The 25,987-nt window shown below is 32.0% G+C and overlaps 2 protein-coding genes across 2 annotated transcripts in view; one reads left to right on the top strand and one right to left on the bottom strand.

Moving 5' to 3' along the window:
• Positions 1-25,987, top strand: part of LOC108915661 (octopamine receptor beta-2R-like) — a 99,861-nt gene that overhangs the window by 12,783 nt on the left and 61,091 nt on the right. The gene's annotated exons all lie outside the window — the stretch shown is intronic.
• On the bottom strand, positions 17,823-19,497 carry LOC108915662. Its single transcript, XM_018721758.1, has 3 exons — positions 19,398-19,497; positions 18,612-18,859; positions 17,823-18,116 (listed from the first exon to the last, which is right to left on the bottom strand). Exons 1-3 carry the CDS (start codon positions 19,453-19,455, stop codon positions 17,928-17,930), a joined length of 495 nt encoding a protein of 164 aa, XP_018577274.1. The 5' UTR covers positions 19,456-19,497; the 3' UTR covers positions 17,823-17,927.

Here is a 25,987-nt window from a genome sequence, read left to right as displayed (position 1 = left end):
AAATTTGGTGTCTCCTTTCACAAATTTGTTACCAATTCCACTGTACTTGTATACAAGGTGTAAGAAGTATGACTGCCATAACTTCAGCATGAGATAGAGTAATCATAAATGAACAAAAAAGTTGTATATTATAGGGGTGTAAGATTAACAGTTTTCAAAATACAGCGAATATTAATATTAGAGAGCTGATGCATACCACGTGTGTACGTGGCAGACTTGGCCTACGGAAAAAATGTAAACAATTATTATCGTGAAACATTTAGTAAATTTAAAGACGATTATTTTCCAGTTTTTAACATAACTTTTAATCAAATTACCGAATTTGAAAAATATGTAATTAAATAGTACCCAAAGATTCACTGCGCATTCTAAGTGGAAAGTCCAAAAAAATGTGCATTCTCATAAGACTGTACTAATACTAAATCGTGAAAAATTATTTTATTATTATCTCGTCTCTTATAGGTATCCAAACTAGTCATAATTTTGTTTGAGGATTTTCTTCATATTAATAAGCTTATATTAATTTTTTTATGAATATTTGATTGTCAATTCCAAATCAGATAAACCTCCTTAAAGAAGTAATAATTAAAAAAGATGGATGGAATTACTTACTTTATAATTATTGAAGTCTAGTCAAGAGAGTTAAGCGCTATGTAAATCGCATTCCTTGTCGTATTAAATATATGCAATTAAGAATTTAGGGTATCCTTGAGACAGGATAAATAAGGTATAAACTCTTCAGCTTATACTTTAGAGAAAATTACTTTACTAGATATTTTCTGATGGTAATAAATTAGAGAGAGAGATATAGAGAGAGCATCTACCATAGCTCTCTATTGATTCAACTTACTATTAAGATGAATTTATATTTTCTTCAAAAGGAAAAAACAGATACGTAGCTACCCACAAATGCAATGTAAGATCTAAGATGAAGATTCTAATGAAATTTGAAAAGTGAACATCTGACAGACATTAGCAAATTGCTTGCAATGTGATTAATATTGTAGGTTATTTGATATGTATCTACATACATACGTCATCATTTAAGTTAACTGAGGATGTTGCAGGTACATTTTCGTCCTCAACTACAAAGGAAATGTTAAATATAATTGCAACTACATAGATTCTATGTATTAGCCTTATATGTCTGTCAGTTTAGTGGATGGATCTGGCAACACTGTAGGAAATACTGAAAAAAAGCAGCGATGCCAATGCGCACATGTTTCCACTGTATAATAGGTAGATTAAAATATTTAAAAAAAATACTACCTACCCTTACTAATATAATTATAATAATTTTTTCTAGGACTTAGATGGGGTTAAAATAAATAGAGGAAATATAGATACTGCATTTTTTAACTTATTTTAATTTTGTGATGTACTTAAACACAAATATGAATTTGACTATATGTGCCGAATTTATTATGAACGCCAGGAATCGCAGCCGGTTTTATTTTATTCAGCAGGCGGTATAGTGGAACTCAGAAGTAATTTTAAAGGGGAAAAGGAATCGTCACACAAATTTATGTTCAAATGTTATTGGAACGGGATACTGGCTGACACAAACCTTGGTATGGCGTCAGATCGAAACCCTTAGGAAATTAAAAACATTTATAACCCCTGTACTAATCGCGGAGACCGATTTGTCGGAAGCTTGTGTCAGGTCGATCCCTGTAAGGGTAAGATCGTATTTATTTATTTATTTAAAAGCGACTAAGTCTCTATTTAATATCTGTAATGTTATCTGCAAATTACATTAAAAACATGCGATCTACACCTACGTACTTATTGATGTACGTTATTTCTTGCAGCTATAGCACTAAATTGAAATATGTATATAGTTTCATTTTCAATTTAGGTACACACTGAAAAAAAATTATTTGGATGAAATAGGCAGATGTTATTTTATTCTATTTAAATGTATATATACTTTCGTTAAACTATGTGAAATATTTGCTGTAATCTATAATTTTTATTAGAATTTATATTATTTGTAAATATACAGGTTGTTAATTAAGTATGTACAATAAATTCAACTGACGATTATTTGAGTAATTTTAAGACAAAAAGTTCATATAAACATTGGTCCGCAGACGCTTCGTTTTCAAGATACAGGGTGTTAAACTTTTGTAAAAAATTGCTATTTTGTAAATATTTTAAATACCCTTTATCCAATTTTGTTGTAATCTGACAGTGCATCTGCGGACCAATGTTTATATGAACTTTTTGTCTTAAAATCACTGAAATAATCGTCTGTTGAATTTATTGTATATACTTAATTAACACCCTGTATATAATTCAATTCAAGAAATATATATCTGGGTTGAAATTTAAAGTATTTAAATAAATAAATAATTTTCTTGAAAGAAGAAAATATTTTCTTGCGTATAGTACCTAGATATATAGACGTGCGATACCTTAAAATCAAATGTTGTAGGTACATTTGAAGCAAGAATTTTCTTTTGCGTACAGTAAGTAGTAAGTTAGTCTGACATATGTAATTTAAGGCGCCTGTGCGTGCTTTCTGAAAAAGGTACACTAGAAATATCATCTGTCTCATAAATTGGTGAGTTCTAATTCTAATACGGAGGAGAACCATTTTCTTTTAAAGATAAATTGTGTCCTCTTCACTGCGAAATGGAGGGCAAGATTGTTCTTACAGCAAAGCAGCGACTAATTTTAACGGTCATAAATATAGAGCACTGGCAGAGTGGTATGGTATAAAATGATACTTTAATTACTTTTATTTACAACATAATCGAAATTCCACATTTACAATTTTGAAATTACTAACAATATCTCTTAGTGACACTTTTCGATATTTCAAATGATTAGGTTCCCTTTTAAATTTTTCAGCACTTTGTATATAAAATCAAGAAAAGAAACATTTCACGTAATGAAATTCCTTCAATTAATTGATTTACCTACAACTGCTGCTGCACTGAACGTGAACTGTTTTTGACGGAGACATAAAAGGCTTCACTTAACACGGTCTCTTTGACAAAAAGGAAATATCTTCCGCTTTTCCCAGGGACTGTAACAAAAATTGATTTCACAGCAATCAACGTTTAATTTTATTACCCTCTGTGTTAATGAGGCGGAATAAATTACCGCTGCGAACTCTTTCACAGCTATTTGTGTGCATCGTAAAGGTAAATTTTTTCAACTAAATCATTTTATAAAATTTTATAGGAACAGAAGGAAAAGAACGTTAAAGGGATACGGTTGAAATTTTGCCTAAATTAATCGCATTGCGCTTTGGCAATAAACGCTGTACAGGGTTTAATTAAAATGCTTGGTCAAAGACAGAGGGTTCCCAAATTGCATTTATTTTAAGTTGCAAAAACCAGACGAGGGAAGCTACGTAAGTAACTCCTAATTTGACAGGTTTAAGTAGTTTTTTATTTAAATTTAAGAGTAAATTGGGTAATAAAGATTTACAATAATAACAACAAATTACCGTAAATGAAACAATATTTGGTTTAGTTGTGAAACATTGGGATTTTTACCTGATTCACGGCAAACTAATAACGTATCCACTAATTAATAATAATTAGCTTATTGACGCTCTGAAAACCATTCCCAGACCAGGAACTAATGAACTATTTACGTGGCATACACTGCCATGTTGTAGTTGGATCGTCATGTGCGTTCAACTGTAGAACTGATTGCACTTCAATCGGTAAATGTAATGATTAATAAACTGGTCACAGTGATTAGATAGGTGATAGATAGTTCGTGATACATTTACAGAACTAAAAATTTAAGATTTCATATATTACGAGAATTACTCCGGATATCAGAATCTCTTGTAGATATAACTGTAGAAATAGAACGACCCCACTTAACATTCTGTGAGAGCACAACCTACCTCGGCTCGCTCAAATATGTAACAAAGAAGTCATTATTACAGTGCACTGAATTTAATAGTCCTCTTTGCTCTAATGAGGAAGAATGAACTAATGTACTAATGTACATACCCGCTTAAAACCTTATTAAATAAATAATAATTACAGTAGATAGATATATAGGTTGTGTACCTACGTAGCAGTTGTGTAAACCCACGGGTTCGGTTCAATTCAATTTCATGTCTGTAATATCAAAAGGCACCGTCTATAACTTTTAGGTTATTCACGACTGAATAAGCTTTTTTCAATGAAAATTTGATATCGAAATATATTTCTTTGGACGTATCTCAAGAACCGAACAGAGTATAGATAGATGCCCGTAATATTAGGTATATTAAATTTAGAATAGTTCTATAAAAAGCTTAGGCCGACAAGTAAATAATTTGAAATATAGTATTATTAACATTTATTATTTTCAATCTCAGTTTATTTATTACTTGTTCTTAGAGAAGCGTAATATATTCACAGTGTCTCAGTATTTACTTCACAGATCACACACATCGCAGAACGTTTCTTGCATTAAAGTAAACTAAATTTACTCCACAATTTAAGAAAAGGGAACTATCCGGCAAAGATATATTGTGCAGTTATGCGAAAACCAAATAGAGATGGTCCCTAATCCTATTAGCTCGATTACATTTTGCATGCTATTCTTACGTAAATGGTTTATGGAAAAAAAGGGATTATAGTTCATGCTGAACATGGACCTTACGAAAAACAAGTAGGTCAAGTGAAACCGGAATCCTTAACTACAAACAACACGTGAGTCCTTTGCACGTTTTTCCTATAAGCTGCATTTATTTCAGCCTTATAAATAAACGTAAATGGACCATCATTAGCTGGTTTAATGTAAAAATTACCTCCCACTAACGGCGTCTAACGTATTTCCTTTACGATTACAATAACCATTTCCGAAGCAATCACAATCCAGGAATTTAAAACGTTAAAATACGTGGGTATGACACGTGAATTGATTATTTTCTAAAACCTATATCACCTTGAACGTAGCGGAACTAATTCCAAGTCCCTCAAGTTATAAATCAACCGTTCCACTGCCGAAATATTCATAGAAACTTGTAGGTATCCTTAACAAATTAATTTTCATGTCTTCGTAATATAAAGTGTACGCATACATGGTCGTATAAAATTGGTTGTTCGGAAATATGTATAGGTATATTATTTTCTAGAGCTCAAGGAAATCACGTTTATACACTGATAAAAATTGTGAATAATCACATATTTGTAATGGTTTTTAACTAATTTTTTTAATGAGAAAATCAGAAGTGATGTAGGTATAAATATGTTAATAATATTAACGTTTGGCAGTGGCGGAAATTATGCTAAGACAGATTTCTCCACAATGCAGATTATTTAAATCAGGAGTTGGAAAGGCAATTAGATGACATATTTCTATCCTCAGGATTTTTTTTTGTGGTTAAAATCAACGTCTCGACGAGTATGACAGGAGGAATACAATTATGAGGATAGAAATTTAGAAGTATTTATAAAAGTTATTTTGAACTCTTTTAATTGGGCTCTGTAACGTGTGCCCCCCTGCTAATATTTTACTGAAGTAATAACAATTAATTGTCTGCCCTTACAATTTCAGTTAGTTTATGACTTCATTTCCGACGTTTAAATTAAAAGCGCTTGTGCAAGGTACTGTGTTCCGACTTTAGCGAGTTTAATAAGTAATATTCGTGGCTTTTACAACCACATATGAAAGAAAGAGCAAATATATCGATCGAGTTTTTCTAAAAGGAACGTTGTCTAGGAATGCGACATGGAGAGAATGTCATGCACTTAGTTGTTTTTGGTTTCTCTGGAAATAACTAGTGTTCATTTTTTTTAACTTGTTATATATAGTTTTATACATATATACCTATATGTAGAAAGTTTGAAAAATTTCGTTTTAATTAACAGTTTTACACAGATATGTAAACGTACATATATCTAAATTTACGTCATTAATTTTTTGTAACAATGATACGTGTAAGGGTGCTCGAATAACGATCGTATCAAAGTAGCTGGGGAATTTGAAAAATTTCGTTATTTAATCCCCTTCCGAGACGAATGTACCCGATTTCGTGTATATACGTAGTTTACGTCCTATCAGTTAACAGTTTAAACTTGTCCCATAAATCTCCTCACTGTGATCCATAAATTTCAATTTTCTTAATTGTACCATTAACCCAAATAAGGCCACCTTAAATCGTTTCTGGAAATTATAGTCACACTGCCGATATTTTCGTTAGTTTTGTAATGCCGATAAATCTTGGAAGGCTTTTTCAGATAAACAGCAACGATTCGTTTGATTAATAGAACCAAAAAAATAAGAAGCTATTCAGCATTGACAGTTTCCGATCATGAAAAAGATAATGACGCGTCTTAGTTTCTGATCCTGCCTGGGCGTGAGGCAATTTTATTCGACAATATTAATTAAGATAAGTTGAAGAGAGGCTTAGTGCCTCTATAATTAATACAACAAAGCTTGGGAGCGGGTGTAATGTCGTAAGTAAGCTCCATTTCGTCAAGAAGGGAGTAAAGATTTTCTCTACGCAAATAAGTGAGACTCAAATGATATTAGCTATAATTAATACGTATTTGCCGTTCTCCGTAAAAATCCATGCAAATCTATTTCCGCAGCGGTGGCGGGTGTGGTACATGTATGATAATAACGGCTTAATAACAGTTGCAGTAACATAATGCGCAGGAGTTTTTTCATACTATGTAATTAAATCTGAAATTGTTAAGAAAATAATTATTTGGACAATTCTGAAACAAAACTAAACGATTATAAGAGTTATACGTATCATTATAGAACTTTGAAGATTTCAAAATTCTGCGCCTCATAACCAAAGACCATTATCGCACATCGTCGGTTTCGATACGCTTTTTCTTCAAACATAGATTAGTTATAGGTTCATCTTGAAGGTAATTTTGGTGCGACAAATAGATTCATGTGCCCAGGCCCTTTATTATCCCTTCGTACACATAACTGCTGCTTCAGACCCAACATTACTCAGATAACTCAGATGTGATATTATTTCACCTTCTAGTGGCGTGGGAATATTAAATTTAGGTGTCTAAGTCGCATCAGTTGCGATTACAACGATTAAATTCGGGTATCAGAGCTCCCCTATCATTATCGCTATACCTAAACGCCTTTATCCTCGTTAACTTCTCAACCCTAGCTTTTAACTATTCATAATCCATCGGCACTGTTTCAATGACGAAGGAAACTTAAAGGAAAACACCTTAGCGCTTCACTCAATAATAAATTATGATATTAAAAGACTCATACATTTGGTACACCTTATTTGTTTTTCGGTATTAACAACTTTAGGTAAATTGTTTAAGTTTAAACTTATTTTTAAATATACTTCAACTTATGTCGCAAGATTTTTGTGTTTATTTTGTGTCTGATTTACACTGCAACACATACTTTAAGATATGGTGAACTCCATACACATATTTCCTTGTGTATTTACGTATAACACACATAAGAGTGGTCCCTTTAAGGCCAGTAAAACAGGTAAGTATAACTTGCATGCTAAGAAATGGCATATGCCGGCGGATGGCACACCGCTGGTACATTTGCAAGTAAAGTGGAATGCCTCGTTAGTATATGGCTTATTGGCATGTCAGTAGGTAGCAAGTAGACACGTTCCGACATGCCGCTTGAACTCCCCCGAAACCCCCCACCTCACATTGCATGCCAAAAAATCAAATGATGTGCAATTTACTTGCGCGCCTTCTACAGGCACGCCTTTTAATAAATACACATACCAGGAGCTATCTTCTGCAAGCTACTTGCATGCTATTGTGCAAGCAAGAGGCATGTGTATTTCCGCCTTTTTTAGAGTCACATAGTGCGGCTTTATTATGGTAAAGCTCCAGATTCTAATGTCAAAGAGGCCAAATTCGAGTCTCACCACTCGTTACAAGGCAAAGCAATATTTCTCAAAGTATCTAAATAATGAAATAGCGCTTTGAGCAGGCAGACCTTTCAGATTGGGTATGAAATTTCCCCATCGAGTTGAAGACTGCACTGCACCACTTTGGCTTTGTGGTCCAAGAAAGTGCACAACGAAAATTACACTGCTTTATACGGGGTTGTCCTATGTCTGACATTATTTTTAAACCAGAAACAAATCAACAAAAAATATTTCTGAAAATCACTTTTAATTTTTTTAATTTGTAATGAGGAATATCTCTGGCTTCGTACTTGGTAAACTGTAACTAAAGACAATAAAATTTAACAATGGCTTCAGTCTGTCGGATGGCGCGACATTTTCTTCCGCATCTGTTCCGGGAAAATTAACATTCCCCTTATTTAATCCACTAAGAGCAATTGTACAGCATTTCCTCTTTCTCGAAACGAATGGAAGTAAATAGCGAAAACAACAAACGCTGTTTTAAAACCCGACTAGTGATCTAATTTTTATTTTGAAATTACCTGTTGAAAAATGAATGCAAGTTTTTATTAAAATGTTACACTTTGTTCTCTTTGGCATATTTGATATTTTCATAAACGAGCGCCTATGGACTTGCGCACAATTTTTAGAAATTAGGTCATAAACAGGTCGAAGTCTGACTAGGTAACGACAGATGTCCTATTTAGGTACATAATTATTATGTGAATAACTTTTTTAGGATAAACAGAGACATGTAGTCGAATTTTATACTTCGAAATCGGGATTGGATTATCTTTATGTGGTGAAAATCATATTGCTGGTAAATCTGTACCAAGACAGCAAGTCCAAGAGGTAGGAGTGTTTGACGTTGTAAGTTACTGAAAATATAAAGAAAATGTTTTTTCTATAGAAAATTTGTATTATATATACATTTCTTTTATATTTGAATTTTCTATATGTATATTTTTACATTAAAATTTCTCTCACAAACTCTACATACAATTATAATGCGCAATTATTTCACTATAGACAAGTTTTAGCTGGAGTTACTTCACGATTAAACATTGATGACCGACATTCGCATTATACACTTCCTCAATAACCTTTCATAGGAACACTGCACAATAGATAAATTAATATTGAACTTAATAAAACTTAATATCATCAAAAATATATATACCTACGCACTTTTTAACCTTTTTTATTTATTTATTAGATCACTACACGTTATTTATTTTTTATTTATTATATTTTTTATTTTTTCCTGAACATTTCATTAAGATATCTATAATGGTTTTTACACAATTTATGTTTCCATTTAAAGTCCTGAAAATGTTTATTGCAAAAAAAATGTTAGAATGAAAGTTTTAAAAATTGGAAACGCCATTTTGTGAGATTGTGTTCTTTTATTGTTCATACTGTTGCCTGTGCATCAGTTATGGAAATGTGTAGAATTAGAACTGCGACGAAGTTTTCGCGTAAATCCGTAAAGACTCATTATAAGATTGTTAAATTCACCTGGAGTTTTGAATATTTATAAGTTTTAGGAAATTTTGTAGTCTCCACAGTTTCTTAAAATTATTAAGCGGTTTAGTTGCGGCTTATAATTTTTTTCAACCATACATCGATAACCGAGAATCTACATCAACAGTGATGTATCCGATATAAAAAAGTTCTAAATAGTGATTAGTTTTGCTTTTATGATCTGGCTCATATAAAATATGTTTTTAATCGTCTCCGTATAAAAATGGGATTGACTTTGGCCTGTACTCTATAGCAAAATATATATTTTTTTATTAATCAGTAGGTATACACTGAAAACTCGAGGAATTCTTCTAAATCGATGGAAAGCTCGAATAATAATTATATTATTATGAAAAATTCTCTTCAGTGGATAATGTAAACTTTTTCAAATAAGAAAAGTAAACGCTTTAATAATTCCTTTCAAGATGATAAAATTTAGAATTGAATATACGTAAATATCTCCATAATGCTCGTCCACATGAAATGAACACGGAAACTTTGCAAACGTAATTAAATAATTTCTACTCAGAAATTGTATTTTCGTATTTTTTTTTTAATAAATATGTGCCTGTTATTCTTCACGTCATAATATTTTTTATCGCCATATCAATGGTTTTATATCACCGTTTTCGTATTGAACTGAAGCTTTAATGACAATAATACGAGTCTGCGTATACGTTTCATAAAATGTAAAAGGAATGGCTTGTTTCCGATTTACTTAAAAGTTTCGTATACCATTTTAAATCGATTTTAAATTGAGTATCTATCCATTCGAAAAATTCATGAATTTAATTTGAGTAAATATAGAAAATAAATAAAATAATAATAATCTGTAAAGATAGTAGCATTACATCAGTTTCTTTCCCTCTTTATATTTCTTTGTGACATACATTTTTATGTAAACCGAATATTCTAATTTAAATGTTTTAGTAGGTATGTGCATTTTTTAGGAGAACATTTTTATTAAATTAAGTATTCAAGTGAAAAATGTAAAAGCATGAAAACGACAAAAATCTGGCTAAAAATTTCTACAAAACGCTTGGTGTTAATTTTCCCTGCGATCGTTAGTTTGGCAGGAAATCCTAGAAAAATAAATTTCTGCACCATAATTATAAACAACCACATATCTCTACAATTATGATATTTTTAATACAAATTATTTTAAAATACCTTTACTAATTGAAATGTGTGTAATTGCAGGACCTACCTAAATTAAATATAATTAAAATATCTACAAAATTTTAATTACCATGTCGCTAAATGTTTTATAAATTAATATAATAAATTTGGATTTCCTGGTAGTATAATAGATTAAAATATTTCAATGGCGATAATTATCGTATTTTCAAATGAATCAAGTTGAAATTGGATTTTTGTGGAAAACCTCGAAATGTAGGTACAATCGTTACATAACTTTTAAAACAGCTACATTTCTAATTATCATATTTAAAAGACGAATACCAAGAATTAAAATAAGTAGTTTTTTTATTAGCATCGAATTATTAACAGTACTTACTTTTACTCCTAAAGCAATCAGCTACTTAGTTTTCCATTGCCTCATGAAGTAGCAGATACATTGTCTACAATTTTCTACTGGTAAAAGATCTCTCCAAACAATCGTGAAACGGCCAATTGCGCTAGAAAGCTGGGTCATAAAGGAGCCCAAGAATCTAGCCAGATTTAGTCTAAGCTCTGTCTAACCTGCATCATTCCGGTTAGGGTTTTGATATAAAAAATAACAGCCATGGGAAAATTTTCTTTATTAGGACGTTAAGAATAAGGATTAAAGAAATTTATTTTCTGTAACGATCCTGTTCAGAATGTTTTTCTTCTTTAAATAGAAGACGTACATTACTTGAACCATTTGAAAGAATCTAAATTTTGTTTGCACGAATTGCTTGTAATTTTATGAAAACCTACATATATTCGCGGTCAGAAAAAAGGGTATTATAATAATAATGTAATTAACGGTTTTATATAGTTATTTATTAGTTACCTACATCTATAAATGCATTAAAATGTTGATTAGTTCTTTGACAGAAAATTAACCAAAACTTGTAAATTTTAATTAACATGTTCCAGTGTCACAAGATATCTTTCTCCTCAACCGAAGGGCTCATTTAAATGCCAAAGGGCGTTCATATATCCTCCCACCAGCAGCGGTACTGAGAGCTGATCGGAAATATCCTCGTATTATTACTACAAATAATCTGGCAAAATGAAATGAGAAAACTCAAGCAGCCAACGGCTTTGTCGTACTAATTTAGTTTCCCCACTTTACTTTTAGTTGGACGGCTCGTAATTAACGAACTTCCAGTTTCGGTGGCATGTGTTTGCTAATTAATCCTAACTGTGGGCTTATTTCACGGAATAATTTAAATTATTCTAAATAATTGGATATCGGCCGCCATACTAATTTGGAAGTAATTGCTCGCTTTGTTGGAGAACTATGCGACACAAATGATCAAGCTGCGTATATAACCCACCCGTGGCATAACAAATCTGTTCACAATATACCTAGGCAATATTTAGTTTCGTTCTATGTTATGCTTTTCTAAAATTCATTTACTTGTCCGAAAATTATTTTTTCTGTATTGTTATCCTTCTGTTTCGGTGAGGGTCGGTGACACTTAGGCGCCATATTACCTTGGTCGACGAAAAATAATGCAGAAAAAAATTAGGTTACGAATCCAGTACGACATGCGTATGTATCTATATGGTTAAAGGCTCTGTCAAACAGGAGGCTGACTGTCCGCCGTGGAATAGGGTAGTCAGACAGAATGAGACAAATCGAGGCGAACAAGTATGAAAACTGTCGTTGTCAACAGTGTGTATTGTTTTCTCCAATACATTCTTTCTTAAATTCGTGTTTTCTTTTGTTGTTTTCAAATCAACATGTTCAGCAGTTCGTCTGACGAAGAATTGGTTCTTTTGTTCGCTTTGAATCAAGCAAGACGAAAAAGAAAATGGGTGCATGAAATAAATGAAAAAAAAAAAAAAAAATAGGCAGGACGACGAACATCATATAAAAAAACACACTCTCGCTCAAGATCTATTAATTTTTCCGTCTCTTCAACCATTCCAGTCCGCGCGGACTTTGTAGAAAATCATAAGTGCTCCTTTGTCCGCTGCGAACTAGCAATCTTATTTTAAAGCTGTTTTACATTGACAATTTATTCATCAATAAATTGATGAAGTTCTTCATGAATTAATTCACGAATTTATTGGTAAACAGTGTGGTTTTACACTGCTACAGACTTTGTCAAGTTTTTTGACGTATGAATCAGTTCTACCAATGAATCAGAGAAGCAAATAAATTTCAAAAATGTCACCTTTCCACTCATAATTGTATTGATACAACAGCGGTGCCGTTCTAACACATATTATATAAATATTAGTTTTTGTAAGTAACAAAAAAATCAGTAATAACAATGCAAAACTAGTACGACGTCACACAATTATTTACATATTCCAATAACATAACCTCATTACTGATCTGAGGCTGGAAATCTGTTGGTTTGGTACTTCCGAACTTCACGAAGAAATTGACGAAAATTAGAACATGCTCTAATTCGTCAAGAACTTGATGAATAAATGCATGAAGTTATTTGACAGCAGATTAAAACAGCTATTACAAAAGTTCGCGGCGGACGGGTGGCTCGATCCGCGCGGACAGTCCGCCTCCTATTTGACCGAACCTTAAAAAATGCCGATGTGACTAAAGGAACATGTAACTAAATGAGCATGCGGCAAAATGCACACATTTCGTGAATAAGCACAATTCGTTTTTCATCAGTAATGTAAAAACCTTTAACACATAGGAATACTTGTATATGTATAAAGTTGTACATTTAGGTATTCGAGTATGGTGGAAGATTGATTATGTAGAAGGATGAACAACTAAACACAGCTGGAACTAACTTTGCAACGGGTAATGAGATAGTAGGCCTAGACAGGACTACAGACTTCAACCTGTTAGATGCCTTTACATTGCTAAGTTTCGTGCATAATCTCTTGACGAAGTTTATTAGCGACAATTCACATTATCAGCTCGAATTTTAATTGTTAGAATTCCAGAGCGAGTTATTGTTGTATTATTCAGATCCTTGAGTTGTTTTAGAGATTGCCGGGTTAAATATTAGAGAATTCTTGAAAACCAGTAATTTGACAACAAAAACTTTATATAACACTCCAACGTTTTAAATTTCATAGGATAAATATTTAATTAAACAAGGCATGTGCAACGTCATTACTGCCCTGAAGCTTTACATTTTTCAAAGAGAAATGTACATTCACAAGATAAATGACAAGCATGCATTGTGAAAATAGTGTCGACGGCTGCCTGGGAAAAAGTATAAAATGCACGCCTGGCTTCAGGAGACGGAACTACAAAGAGTATTTTATATGTAAGATGCTTTTTTTTAAAGTTACATTTAGTAGTAGTTAAAAAGGCACTACCACAAGGAATATGGTGCACGTACATACAATTTTGCTGAGATAGGATATTTATTTATTAAATATTTTTAAGAAAGAATTAATAAGTACCTATAGGTAATAATTGAGAGAAGACGACAAATGATATCTTATGTGGCCGATTTCTAAGCCGTATCACTTCTGGTAATGAATATTACCGACACAATGCAGATATTAAAAAAAAAACAACTGTATTTTGTTTCTAATAAACGGGGAATAATATATACACCGATTAAAGGATTTTTTTCAGTAAATTAAATGAAAAATCTACAAAATATGGAAATTTTACTCAGAAACTATAACTTATTCCTTTGTAGTGAAGGTCCAAATTTAAACGTACGCGGTTTTAAATTGTTTGAAATACCTGATACTTGTTAGTTACTTTAATTTGCGGATGCGTAATTGTAGAGTGTTCGGATAAAAAATCTCTTAGATTTCTCACTCTACCGAAAGTTAGTTTTCTCCTTAGCAAAGAACGTTTGAATGCGAGTGGAAATTCATTAAGGGTGGAACTAGAATTAATGGTATTTTCGTTACGGGGTAAATTAGGGAAACGAATTTAAAGAATCTTCGACCTCTGGAGATAAGAGATAAATTATATTCCTATTCCTAACTGTTCAAAGCAATTTCTGACCTTAAAAATAATCAATCAGTACAACATAGAACTCTGGACATTTCTGAGATATCTAATAACACTATGCCGGAATGAAGAATTTCATTCTATTGTATATTACAACACTCGAATCAAATGCAAATAGTCACTGGGTTATAAAACGAAGAATGAATATAGCTGGGTATCTTTAATGGATGTTAAAAGTATAATACGTACCTTCCACATTGACGTGGGAACAAATTGCCAACCTGGTTGAAGGAATATATTCGTGTTAATTCAATTCAGTGCTAGCATATGCAGACTGACGATGATTAGACTATATTAGGGGAAATTCAGCTATCGCGCTGAGAGGTCTGCATTATTTAATGAGAGGTAGATAGATGTCTTTAAAGTCTTCCGTGTAATATATGCATGTAATGTATCGTTGGGGACCCTTAACTGTTACCTACAGTTCGATACCTAAGTGAGTATTTTCGCGTCGAATAGTAGTTAATATTTATCCTATTACGGCATTTAGACTAATTACTATTGCAAACAATTTACATGTAAATCCATTGTTAACACCGTCATTTATCAACTATTCCTCTGTAATTGCTGCGCGATTTGATTGCTCTCTGTGTCTCCACTCGACAGCACGTAATTAGTTTAATTGTGAATCTGTTCCCTATTTGTAAATAACTGAGGTGGATGAACGTGCGGAGAATAGGTGTGGATTTTGAATCAAATATTGCAATGCTGTTCTAAATAAATGACCATTCGTTGAACAATCTACTTCGTATTGCAGGCGGTTATAATGAACTACGATATCGACCCGCATCATAATCATATTAACATCTTGTATATACCTACCCAGTGCTGGAAGAGAGAAGTTTCGAATTAAACTTTAGCCACGTGTGCATTTAGCCATAATGTATGAACATTGAGTAACATCAACACATATTAACATCTACTCGTTTAGATATATAGACACATACGCAAATTGACATATTCACATATAACATACACATAGACACATGACACATGCGTATTCAGCTATATATGCGCGTTCATAATTCATCACAAGTCACGTTGGCAATTAAATTTCGGTAAGATTACAACAATATTTAATTAGCATTGTACAGCTTTCAATAAGCTTAAAGTGTGACTTAAACAAAGGGTGTGACGCTCATAGCGTACCGCCACATCATTTATAAAATGTTTTTATATTCTTCCTAAGCTTTCATTGATTGTCAACTGTCGCAGACATATAAAAGTATAATTAAAAAAATATTTTTATTTAGTGCCAAGCGAATAATTAATTTTATACTTTGTATCATACGGTAGGGAAAGATGAGGAAAAGTATTATGTAATTAATCAGATATGACAGAGCACATTGTTTAGACGCCAATGACAAAAATGCAGTTTTATCATTTTTAATTATTAGCCCGAGTACCTACTTTTTGTGACAGCTTGACCTAGAAAGGTGCGGTTTGGTTTACCGGAATATTCGGACGAAATGCTAGAGGTACGCCAGTAGTTTTTGTTATAGATTGGTTAGAAAAATATTTTAAAATTATTTCCCATCATTTCAAATATTCATTTGTGCTTTATTTCGTTTTTATATTTTCATTGCTCTTTTCAGTTTAACAGTTACATATCAAAAAATTGCTCTTTAGCGTTTAAGCAATATACAAAATTGAAGAAAATAAACTATTATCTTTTGAAGAGTTGACGAATGTTCGTCGAAAAAATTCAATTTTTAGAATATGTTTTAATCCCGTGGGAAGTAGTTTTTTATCATAATGTTATCAAAGCCAATTATGTCACTATACGATGAATCACATAGAGGTATTCACAAAAACAAGTGTTTGACTGAAAAACAAAGCAGTTTTAAATACAATTTTTAATCATACAGAAGACAGCGGATAGTTTTAGACAATATTAATCAGTTATAAAATTTTCAGTTCTGTTTTACCCAAAACATACCTTAATTTGATTGTTTTTTGTTTTATTGACAAATTAAACATATTAAATGAGATGTTTTATGGAGATATACGATCTTTAGGCGAAATCTTTTGAGAATATGAAAAATTAAAAGATCTCGATAATGCTATAATTGATGAAGGTGAAAACCAATCTTTATAAATTTTGTATAGGTGACAGGATTATACATCATCTTTTTATGTCGTCCCAGATTATTAATATCTCTGGTGTAGGTATGTGTATCCGGTTAATAAATAATATATATTTTAAAAGAAATTATGTTTTTCGAAAAAAATGTACTGTTTATTCATTGACGTTCCAACATTTCCGTAAATAAGTACATATTACATATTAGATAAATAAAAATGTATATTATGATTATTTATGATTGTCTTATATTTTGAAAAGAACTTTTTCATAACCCATTTTAAAAATAAAAGAGAAGATATAACATTTCGACAAGTACTTAATTGAAAAAGCATGCATGAAAGCGAAAGAAATTGCTTCATAAAGTTAAAAATAGTGGTCTACAAACTTTGCACTAGGAAAATAATGGTCGGGACAATTGAACTGAAACCAAACGACTTACCAATACTCTCTTACTGATTAAACTTGAGAAGTTTATAGGTGTTCAGTGCTCAAATGCACTATTTTTAAATTCATAAACATTTTTCTTCAAAAAAATCCTATCAAATGAAGGAAAACAGTGTTCTTTGCAAAATATAAAACGTCACAAAAAGATTCCTAACTGTTGATATCGCAGAAATCAACTAATACTTACAATTAGTCGGTATCTCTATTTTAAAAGAAATAAAATACTGTTAGTACTGGTTTTCCCCGGGTCAAGTTATAATTAAGCGAAACACATTTATGTATCATATTTGATAACAAACCATTTTAATTATAATATTCATATAAATAAGCAGATAAAGATATTTTAATGTAGATACAAACACACCCTATAACCTGGGAATTTTGTTGCGCAAAATACGACTTCCTTGAATTTTCAATATTTCTTAGTGCAAATATAAATGGCTTTTTGGATTTTTTTAAATAATTCAAATTATTACTGGATATTTGTCAACACTTAGTCAGATAACACGATTACCTACTTACCAAGTGGAAGGGTTTAATGATACCTCGAATATTCCTGAATTTTACTTCTCCTTTCGTTCTACCATAAAATACCTCAGCTATATGGCTGCAATACAGCCCACTATACGCATCTAATTTCACACGCAAATTGTCTTCGGGGTTTCGGGATCAATTTCGTTTTAATATGATAAACAAAAAATAAATCTTGGATGAAACGGTGCGTGAAAATTTAAATTTAAAAATTTGCCACTTCATCACTTTCACCAGGTTCAAACGATACCAAACTTATAAATTATACATTTATTTGTGTAATATAAAAAAAAGGAACGTGTTTAATAAAACGATTTATTAGGTAGGTATATACAATATAAAATTTAGAGAAGTAATGTTATAAGTATTAGAAGGACATTGTTATATAATAAACACACTAGGTATTATTCTACAGGCGGTGCCTCGCAATTATCACCCTCTTCAGTAAGCATTGTGGCCACCCCTATCCTCGCCGAACATTCGTTGAACCTTCTAGCATAAGTCGAAGTAAATTTGGGATTTTCACAACTCGGTCCAAAGAGATGGATAGCGAATCTATCTTTACAATCAAATTTCCCGTCGCAGTTACAGTCCTGTAAAAATAGATAACTTGTTTCTATTCTATAGCTAGATATATTTTTTTTAAAGAGAGCACAATAGTTCCAAGAGTTAGTAATTTTCACTCAAATATACGTAATTACATTATAATTATTTCTTTTATTCGTGGTCAACATTCCTTATTAGTTTGACGAACTTCTTTCAAGTTAATTAACCAAGTTAAGAATTAAATTATATGTGTCCCTTCTACTTGCTGAAGTTCTCTGCTAGTCTTGTTATTTCGACACGTGAGATGTCGGCAACAGTCCTCAGCTTCGAATTTGTTTCACTGCGAAAGAACAGGAAGTGGAAAAATGTAACATTCGTGTTCTAGGTTCCATTTTTACTTGAAAAAATCAATCAATACAATGTTTGTACAACTGTATCCTTGCATTAAAAGGAAAAAGTACCCTTCAAATTCAATTATATTCACGAACGGAACGAAACAACTGTGAGATCAATTATAGGTACCCATGTACTAATGAGCTTACCAGTTTTCCAAATTTCTGCGTATATTGGATAATAGTTCCAACAATGCAATTTTCATCCCTCATGCATCTCGTATAATCGTCTCCACCTTTGCTCCAATTGTTAACGGTGAGTGCGCCCGCTTCTTGCCAATAATTTCTGGAAATAGAATACCTCGCACAATTCTGTCTTATCCAACAACCAGATCGAGCATGGCATAAACACCGTATGCATTGGTACAGAGGATTTTCTAGGAAGTTCTCGATAGCATCTAAAACAAAAAGGTTTTTAAAAGATGGCATTTATGAAAATTGCTCTATCGAAATGTCCCAAATGACTGGACGTAATCGAATAAAGTTTACAGTCTACAATTTGATTAAACAGAACCTTTTAAGACCTTTTAAGTAATATCACAATTTCCTACGAAAACACGTCTCTAGCCCTTATTTATTGTTTTTATTAATTATTTATTGTAAAACAGGTCCTTTAGGTACTTGCAATTATTATTTATTTGGATGATAAAGTTTAAATACAAAATTACTAGAGGTTAAATATGTTACATTGGTTTGGTATACAAGCGACATATTTTAAATTTCCAAGTCTACAAAAATGCGTATTACGTACGTAGGGGGAATGTTACATTAAAGGAAATTTGATATATAAAGAAGAAAAGAAGAAAACGACAAACACTTCGAAGTCTCCAAGGAGCTCAACGTTATTTGAATGCAACTGAAATAAATTTCAGTAAAATTCCACACTCGAGTAAATTATGTTTAAATATACATAAAGAACCAAAGTTATTCACATACCTACGCAGACACAAGTCAGCGCGATGCCGCAGAATAAAGCCAAAAATACACCCTTCATGATTCAAAATCGACACAAGCGTAAGCTCTGAGCAGAGTTCGTTAAAGGACTGCTAAATGTTTATGCCAGTTTATATATTTTTCTGCGTCTCGTATCATCAACCTTATCAACCGCAGTTATAAACAAAATTAATTACACAATTATGTTAACTCAGAAAATGCAAATCTACAGAATGTTAGAGACAGTGTCAGCAAAGCTTCGAACAAATTTGACAAAGTTTCGAGTTTCAGATGCCGATGAATGTATAACACCTTATAGAACAAAAAGTTTTGCTCTCCTGATTTTCGGCTTTAGCGTCATTATTGCATATATATTGAACTATAGTTTTCGAAAGTTTTATCATTTTTTGTTTATAATTGACATTTTTACAGCAACTTAAAAAAATTGGCGTTTTAAACCGTTTTTTCAATCTCACGGCTTTGTTATTGCAAATTTCGTAATCGGACCACCGCCATTTTGTAGCTATTTTTATTACGAACAAAATCATGTCCTAAACATTTTTTCGTACAAAGTCATCCCGCTGAGTTATTTAAAGAAAACTACTAAAAAAAAAATTTTTCACGATTAAATTGTTAATAACTTTTTTTCCCTGATAAAATACTTTGTCAGCAAATTAGCCTGTTATTATACTCATCATTTAAAGTAGACCTGTGTAGTTATTTCCGAGTTATCAAGAAAATGTCACCAACAGTAACTTTTCGGCCTCTGCCGACTGGAATATAACTGGGAGCGTGGCCTAATAGGTAGCGTTCGGAATTGACAGTCGCAACATGATATTTTATTATTTTTTCATCTCGAAAATTATGAACAAACGAAATATTTAATAAATACTTATGTATATGAAAAAATATTCTTCAAATATTTCATTAAAAAGCACAATTGGTTGATAAACAATATTTATTATGAACTAACAATAAGATTTCATTAAAAAAAAAACAAACGAGGTCAGGTAGGATGTTCTTTTATTTTATATTTATGTTACTATTTGACATTTTACGCAGTGTGGCACGAGCCAGAATAGTAGTTATTATAAAAAAATGGGAAGCAGAAATTTTTTAAGCATCTGGCTTCCTTTCTTTTTCTTTTTCTGATCTCGAAAATTATGAACAACCGAAATATTATGAGAACTGTATGTAGGAATGTTCTTCAAATGTTTAATTAACATTTTGAGCTAGGTTGTGTGGGTCGTCCACCGTGTTTAAAAAAACACACTTGCTCGGGCATAAAAAGTTTCTGCTTCCCATGTTTCTATGATAACTATCATTCTGGTTTATGCCACACTGCGTAAAATGTCAAATACTAAAAATAAAATAAAAAATCTACTTGACCTGGTTTGTTTTTTTTTAAAGAAACTTTATTGTTAATTCATAATATTGTTTATCAACCAATTGTGCATTTTAGTGAAATATTTGAAGAATATTCCTACATATACATAAATGTTTATTATAATATTTCGTTTGTTCATAATTTTCGAGATGAAAAAAATAATAAAAAACTATATGATGCGTTTTGAAAAAAAAAAAAAAATGTCACGCGACGGACTCGAACCAGCTATCTCGTGACTGTCAGTCCCGAACGCTACCAATTACGCCACGCTCCTAGTTGAAAAATGCGTCACATCTAGTGGATTTAGTTGTCAGGTAAAACTTCAAAATCGATTATCTCGGTAATTTACGAACGTTGCGTCGAACTACTTCGAAAAATTCTTATTCAAGGTCCAAACTACACGTACCATAAATATCAAAAATTAAAAAATCCGACTACCTTACCTTCTCCTGTAAGATGCACTGACAAACCAATGGAATTTTTGATAGCAAACGTCAAAACGCTAGTTACAATTTATAAAATACAAGAAATGGCAGCTCTGTTAACTTCTTAGGAGAAAATTTAAATAGTTTTGATTGTGGGAGATGATTATAAAACTCATCAAGAAGCGGCAGTGATTTTTAATAACAGGCATCCGAATAGAAATCTCGTATACGAGAATAAGTTCAATATGACCAAAAATAATTAAATATCGTCAATACTCATCAACGAGCACTCGTTCATAAATGAGTTATTTCACTAGTATGACCATGTGCATTTGGAAACAAAAAACGTATACTTTCTCAAGAAAAACGGCAAAAAACGAAAACGGGATTATTGTCGGCATTTCCTTTAATAAACATGGGCTGGGATGGAAACGCCGAAATGTTGTACTGTATAAATTAAATATATTATTACTATTAAAAATTTCATTGTTACCGCTGATAGTGCAGTAAAAACATTTATTAAAAAATACATTTTTTAGTTTTTCGCTAGAAATAACGTTGCCTGGCTGTGCCGTACAACTTTTAACTCAAGATAGTTTTTATATCAATCTCTGATATAATATCTCATTGGATGCAAAAACTTCTACCAATGAAAATAAAAGAATCGAACCTCGCAAGATCGATTAATTCAATACTCATTCAATTGAGAACGTATAGACTATAGATTATCACTGACTAGATATTTCTTTGAACTCCGGTCCTGTCCGCAATTACCAATCTCTAAGCCCATCCCACTGAGTAAAACACACGTGGTTGCAGCATTTAAAATATATTCGTTTCTGAAGTTATAGACGTTCGGGGTTTAGCATAGAATTTTGCGTAATTTTTATCAAATCAATATAATTTTGGTATCATTGCAAAGCTAAAAGATAGACCCACTTCCCTCTTGTAAGCAATTTTTGATTTAAGCCTTTATTTTTCAGTAAATAAATTGTAAATATGACGATTTCTTGCATAGTTTACTCTTTAAATTTAAACAATTAGAAACCAGTTTTGAAAAAACTGTTACAAGACAGCACTAGGAAAACACTTTGTCTTTCGATTGGTTTTTTATTTGGGCCGCTATGTTGATTCGTTTTCCAAATATGTGTTATGGGCCGAACCCTTAAAATGGTTTTATTTCAAGCGCGCGACGGACTCTTAAAAGCAAATGATATTGCAATATAAATACGTATTACGTAAACATTCTGTTTTCGGTACAAGCAATCGGTTAACATGCTATATTGGCCTTGAGGTTAGAGTCAAGGAAAGGAAACTGGGTCGAATGCTTTCAAAATTATCAATGAAGTAGGTTCAACCTCTAATTAATGCTATCCGTAACGTTCAAATTCAGCATTTCATAAATAGCGGAACGTGGGCGATGTGTACGGATGAAATATAGACAGTGATCGACAAATCCAGTTCTGAAATTAATTACTGATTATGTGCACCATAACTCAAGCGTTTGGAGCCGATATTCACGTGTTTAACGCAAAAGCGAAAACAATTAGTTATACCTTTAATATATGTACTTATTTTAACGGAATTAACTGAAAAAATTAAAATGGCTGAGGTAAACTTAAGATTCTTTTAATTTATTCAAGGAATGCATCTGCGATCATTGAGCGATAAGAAATTTTTATATTCGGCAGAGTAAAGCGGACGCTTTTGCATCCGAAACGCCGCGAATAAATTTTCATTAATGGATTTTATAATGTCCTCTTCATTGTTTCAAAGTTCAGAGATTTTAATCAATATGGTATAAGTTGCCATCGAAATTCTTGCAATTTCTAGTGCAGATTTAAATAATGAAGGAATCTTTTTGCGCCAGAAGAAAATTTAATGTACATGTTATTCGATGAATTAAACTTATATGTCTCCAACATTTTTCAAATACCTGCTTACCTGGAACTTTGCTTAAAAATACGTAGAGAATAAAGCTTATTTATGTATATTTTATGCGGGTAGCTCATAAAATTATAGCTTTTTGGATGTTAAAATATTTTTTTTTAAAATTTGGTATTCAGTCCAACCCTAGATTTGCATGCTTTTTCGTTACTTGAGTAGTAAGATGTATTAATTTTCAAGGGTACTCTTAGAATGTCAAATTCAAATTACACTTAGTACGTGTATATGGCCACCGCAAAATGTACCTACACCACGGACGTAACATATAACTGAACCAAATCGATAACGTTACTATTTCTGTGAAGTAGCTACAATGGCTTCAGGTCTGTAAATTAGCAAGATATCCTTCATAATACACAATTTGAAATTACAATACCTATAAATAGCAAGTGATATTGTGTGAATAGTGTTTCAACTGTCTGAAGATGATTAATGTGAGCGTATTTAAAAAAAATCCATGAAACATGAAATAGTAGGTATGAGCAATATAATCCTTATAGTCATTAACTCTCGTCGAATACTCCTATAAATCACAAAACACACAACAATACACCAATCACGGTGTTTCTCGTTCAGGGAGGTATCAAGCTTTCAGCTTAATTTTTCATTTCACGAGCAATAAATCATCATAAATTATCCGTGTGCCCATAATTTTTAGCGTCACTATATTTCCATATTAATGAAAAAAATCCGCAGCGATTTTAAGCTTTAAACAGATTTTTCCCTCGAAAGTCTAAATATATTTTTAAATTCAGACATAGTCAACATTCAAAGTCATTAATTTAGTACATTATACAGAGTGTCCGAACAACTTTAAAAATATCTAATAGCCACAAGCGCATTTAACCATATAATAATAACAATTTAGTCACATGTTAATTAAGCCACAATCAGTCAAAATTGTAAGAAAGCCCACCCATCCCGACATTCATTATTATCCAGTGTGCGATATAAAGTGAATTTACGAGACTAGATAAATGATAGAGAATTCTGCGGGCTGCAGTAACATTCCTGTGACGGGCTATGACACGATAATTAGTCCTGCCATTTAGCAATCTCAATTGTCGCCCATTTCTGCTGATAATTATCAAAATTATTCTCTCGCTGCGTCTGGATTTGGTGCAACAAACGTAATCGGTGATAGATAGCGTTATGGACTAAATAATATATAGAGGACGACAGAACAGTTAATGGCGCAAAGGGAATAATTGTTTCGGCTGAAACAATACAGCTATCTTTGACGTTATCTGGAAAGTCGTACTAGTAAAAGCGTTGCTATCGCACACGTTTACCTGCAACTAAGTTATTCGCGTCAGAAGTAATCCGTTTTTCAGTCGTTTCGAATTCTCAAAAATATATAAGTACTCAACGCAATAAAGAACATATTAAAATATGTCGTTCCACACATGATGCGAGTGTGAGAAATTTCCATTTTTATAATACGAGCCAGAAATGAACATATTTGCATAAGCTCGACGTCCGTTTCTTTCACTACCCTCTCTCACTTACACTGTTCAGTTCGCGAACAGGAAACGTCAGCCAACAGTGAAATCACTCCTATCCCCTCCTATCGATTAAAAGTGTGGTGTTATAAAACTATTTCCGGACAAACTAATATGGACAATAGACAAGGCGAAATCGGCGGCTTTTTTTTATTTTTGCAATTTGTTTAAAAAAAAATAGTTTAAAAAAATTGTGACCAAATTACCGGCCGGTAACATTTTGATCCTCATTCAGGGACATCTCAAGGAAGTGATTATGCAAAAAAATCGAATCCACTAATTTTTTCATACGAAGCCGCCGATTTCGCTTTGTCTACAAGGGATGATCCCTTGGTCGGATGATCCGAGTATTTTACGCATTTCATGTTAAATTCGAGATTAGTGCAAAAATCGCAACTGAAATGCCAGTTTGGAGCTTAAAATGGGTTTTGTGTTTGACGATGGTAGTTCCTCGGATTCTAAGTAACTTTGGCAAATGTTTAGTGGAAAATTTATTGATAAAATAATGTTCTGTTAAAATTATCGAACGAATTTCCTTAAAAAAAATAAATAAATAAAAATAGACTATCCGCCTTTTGTGGATTTCATATAAAACAATTACATATATACTATAAATAATTTGAGCTAAATTTAAGTTGATAGTGTACAAATAAATAAAAAAACCGACTTAACTTTTACTTATTGTCTTTACAAACAAAAACATAATTTTTGGTAAGAAATATGTCCAAATATTTCAATTTTAAAATGGTAAAACGTGATTATATTTTTATTCAAAAAATTTACATGGTAATTCTTCTGGATCAGACCGAATATGAAAAAAAGCCGTTTAACCTAATTTTGTGTATAAAGAGAAATTTCTACATTTATGTCATCTAAAAGTTTTAAAGCAGGAAGAAAACTGAATATCTATCTATTCCTGCTCTGTTAACTTCAAACATTTTAGACCAAGCAAATTAAATTTTTACTCGAAAAAGTCCTATCCGCTAGTTTATTATAAAATTGTCTAAAGGAGCATAATACAAGACATCTCTCGTCTCGTGAGTCAAAAACTTTTATTAGCTAACTTTTCTATTTAAACAAATAAGTGAAGAAAACAGTTTTTTCACTTTGCAGGGAAAACCATCAATTTTAGCGAAAAGTGACTCGCAGACAGCTTATAGGGAGTAAAATTATCTACAAAATGAGACTGGTTAAATTAAAAATCGGTTAATAAACAAAAAAGTTATTGCCAAAAGACAAGAAAAGTGCCCATTTTTTAATTTGTTTATAACTATCGCATTTATTGTTAAAATTTTATAAAACCTATGACAAGTTGAGGGTTTTGTCATACTT

The sequence above is a fragment of the Anoplophora glabripennis genome, unplaced genomic scaffold, assembly GCF_000390285.2.
Source record: "Anoplophora glabripennis isolate ALB-LARVAE unplaced genomic scaffold, Agla_2.0 scaffold766, whole genome shotgun sequence".
NCBI lineage: Eukaryota > Metazoa > Arthropoda > Insecta > Coleoptera > Cerambycidae > Anoplophora > Anoplophora glabripennis.
This window is presented reverse-complemented; position numbering and strand designations above follow the sequence as displayed.

Bases quoted from the DNA above. Each gene is read 5' to 3' on its own strand.
- LOC108915662 (XM_018721758.1), bottom strand. From the start codon at position 19,455: ATGAAGGGTGTATTTTTGGCTTTATTCTGCGGCATCGCGCTGACTTGT. The intron at 18,860-19,397 runs GTATGTGAATAA...TTTTTGTTTTAG, and splicing joins GCTGACTTGTGTCTGCGTAG to ATGCTATCGAGAACTTCCTA. The intron at 18,117-18,611 runs GTAAGCTCATTA...CTATTTTTACAG, and splicing joins CGCAGAAATTTGGAAAACTG to GACTGTAACTGCGACGGGAA.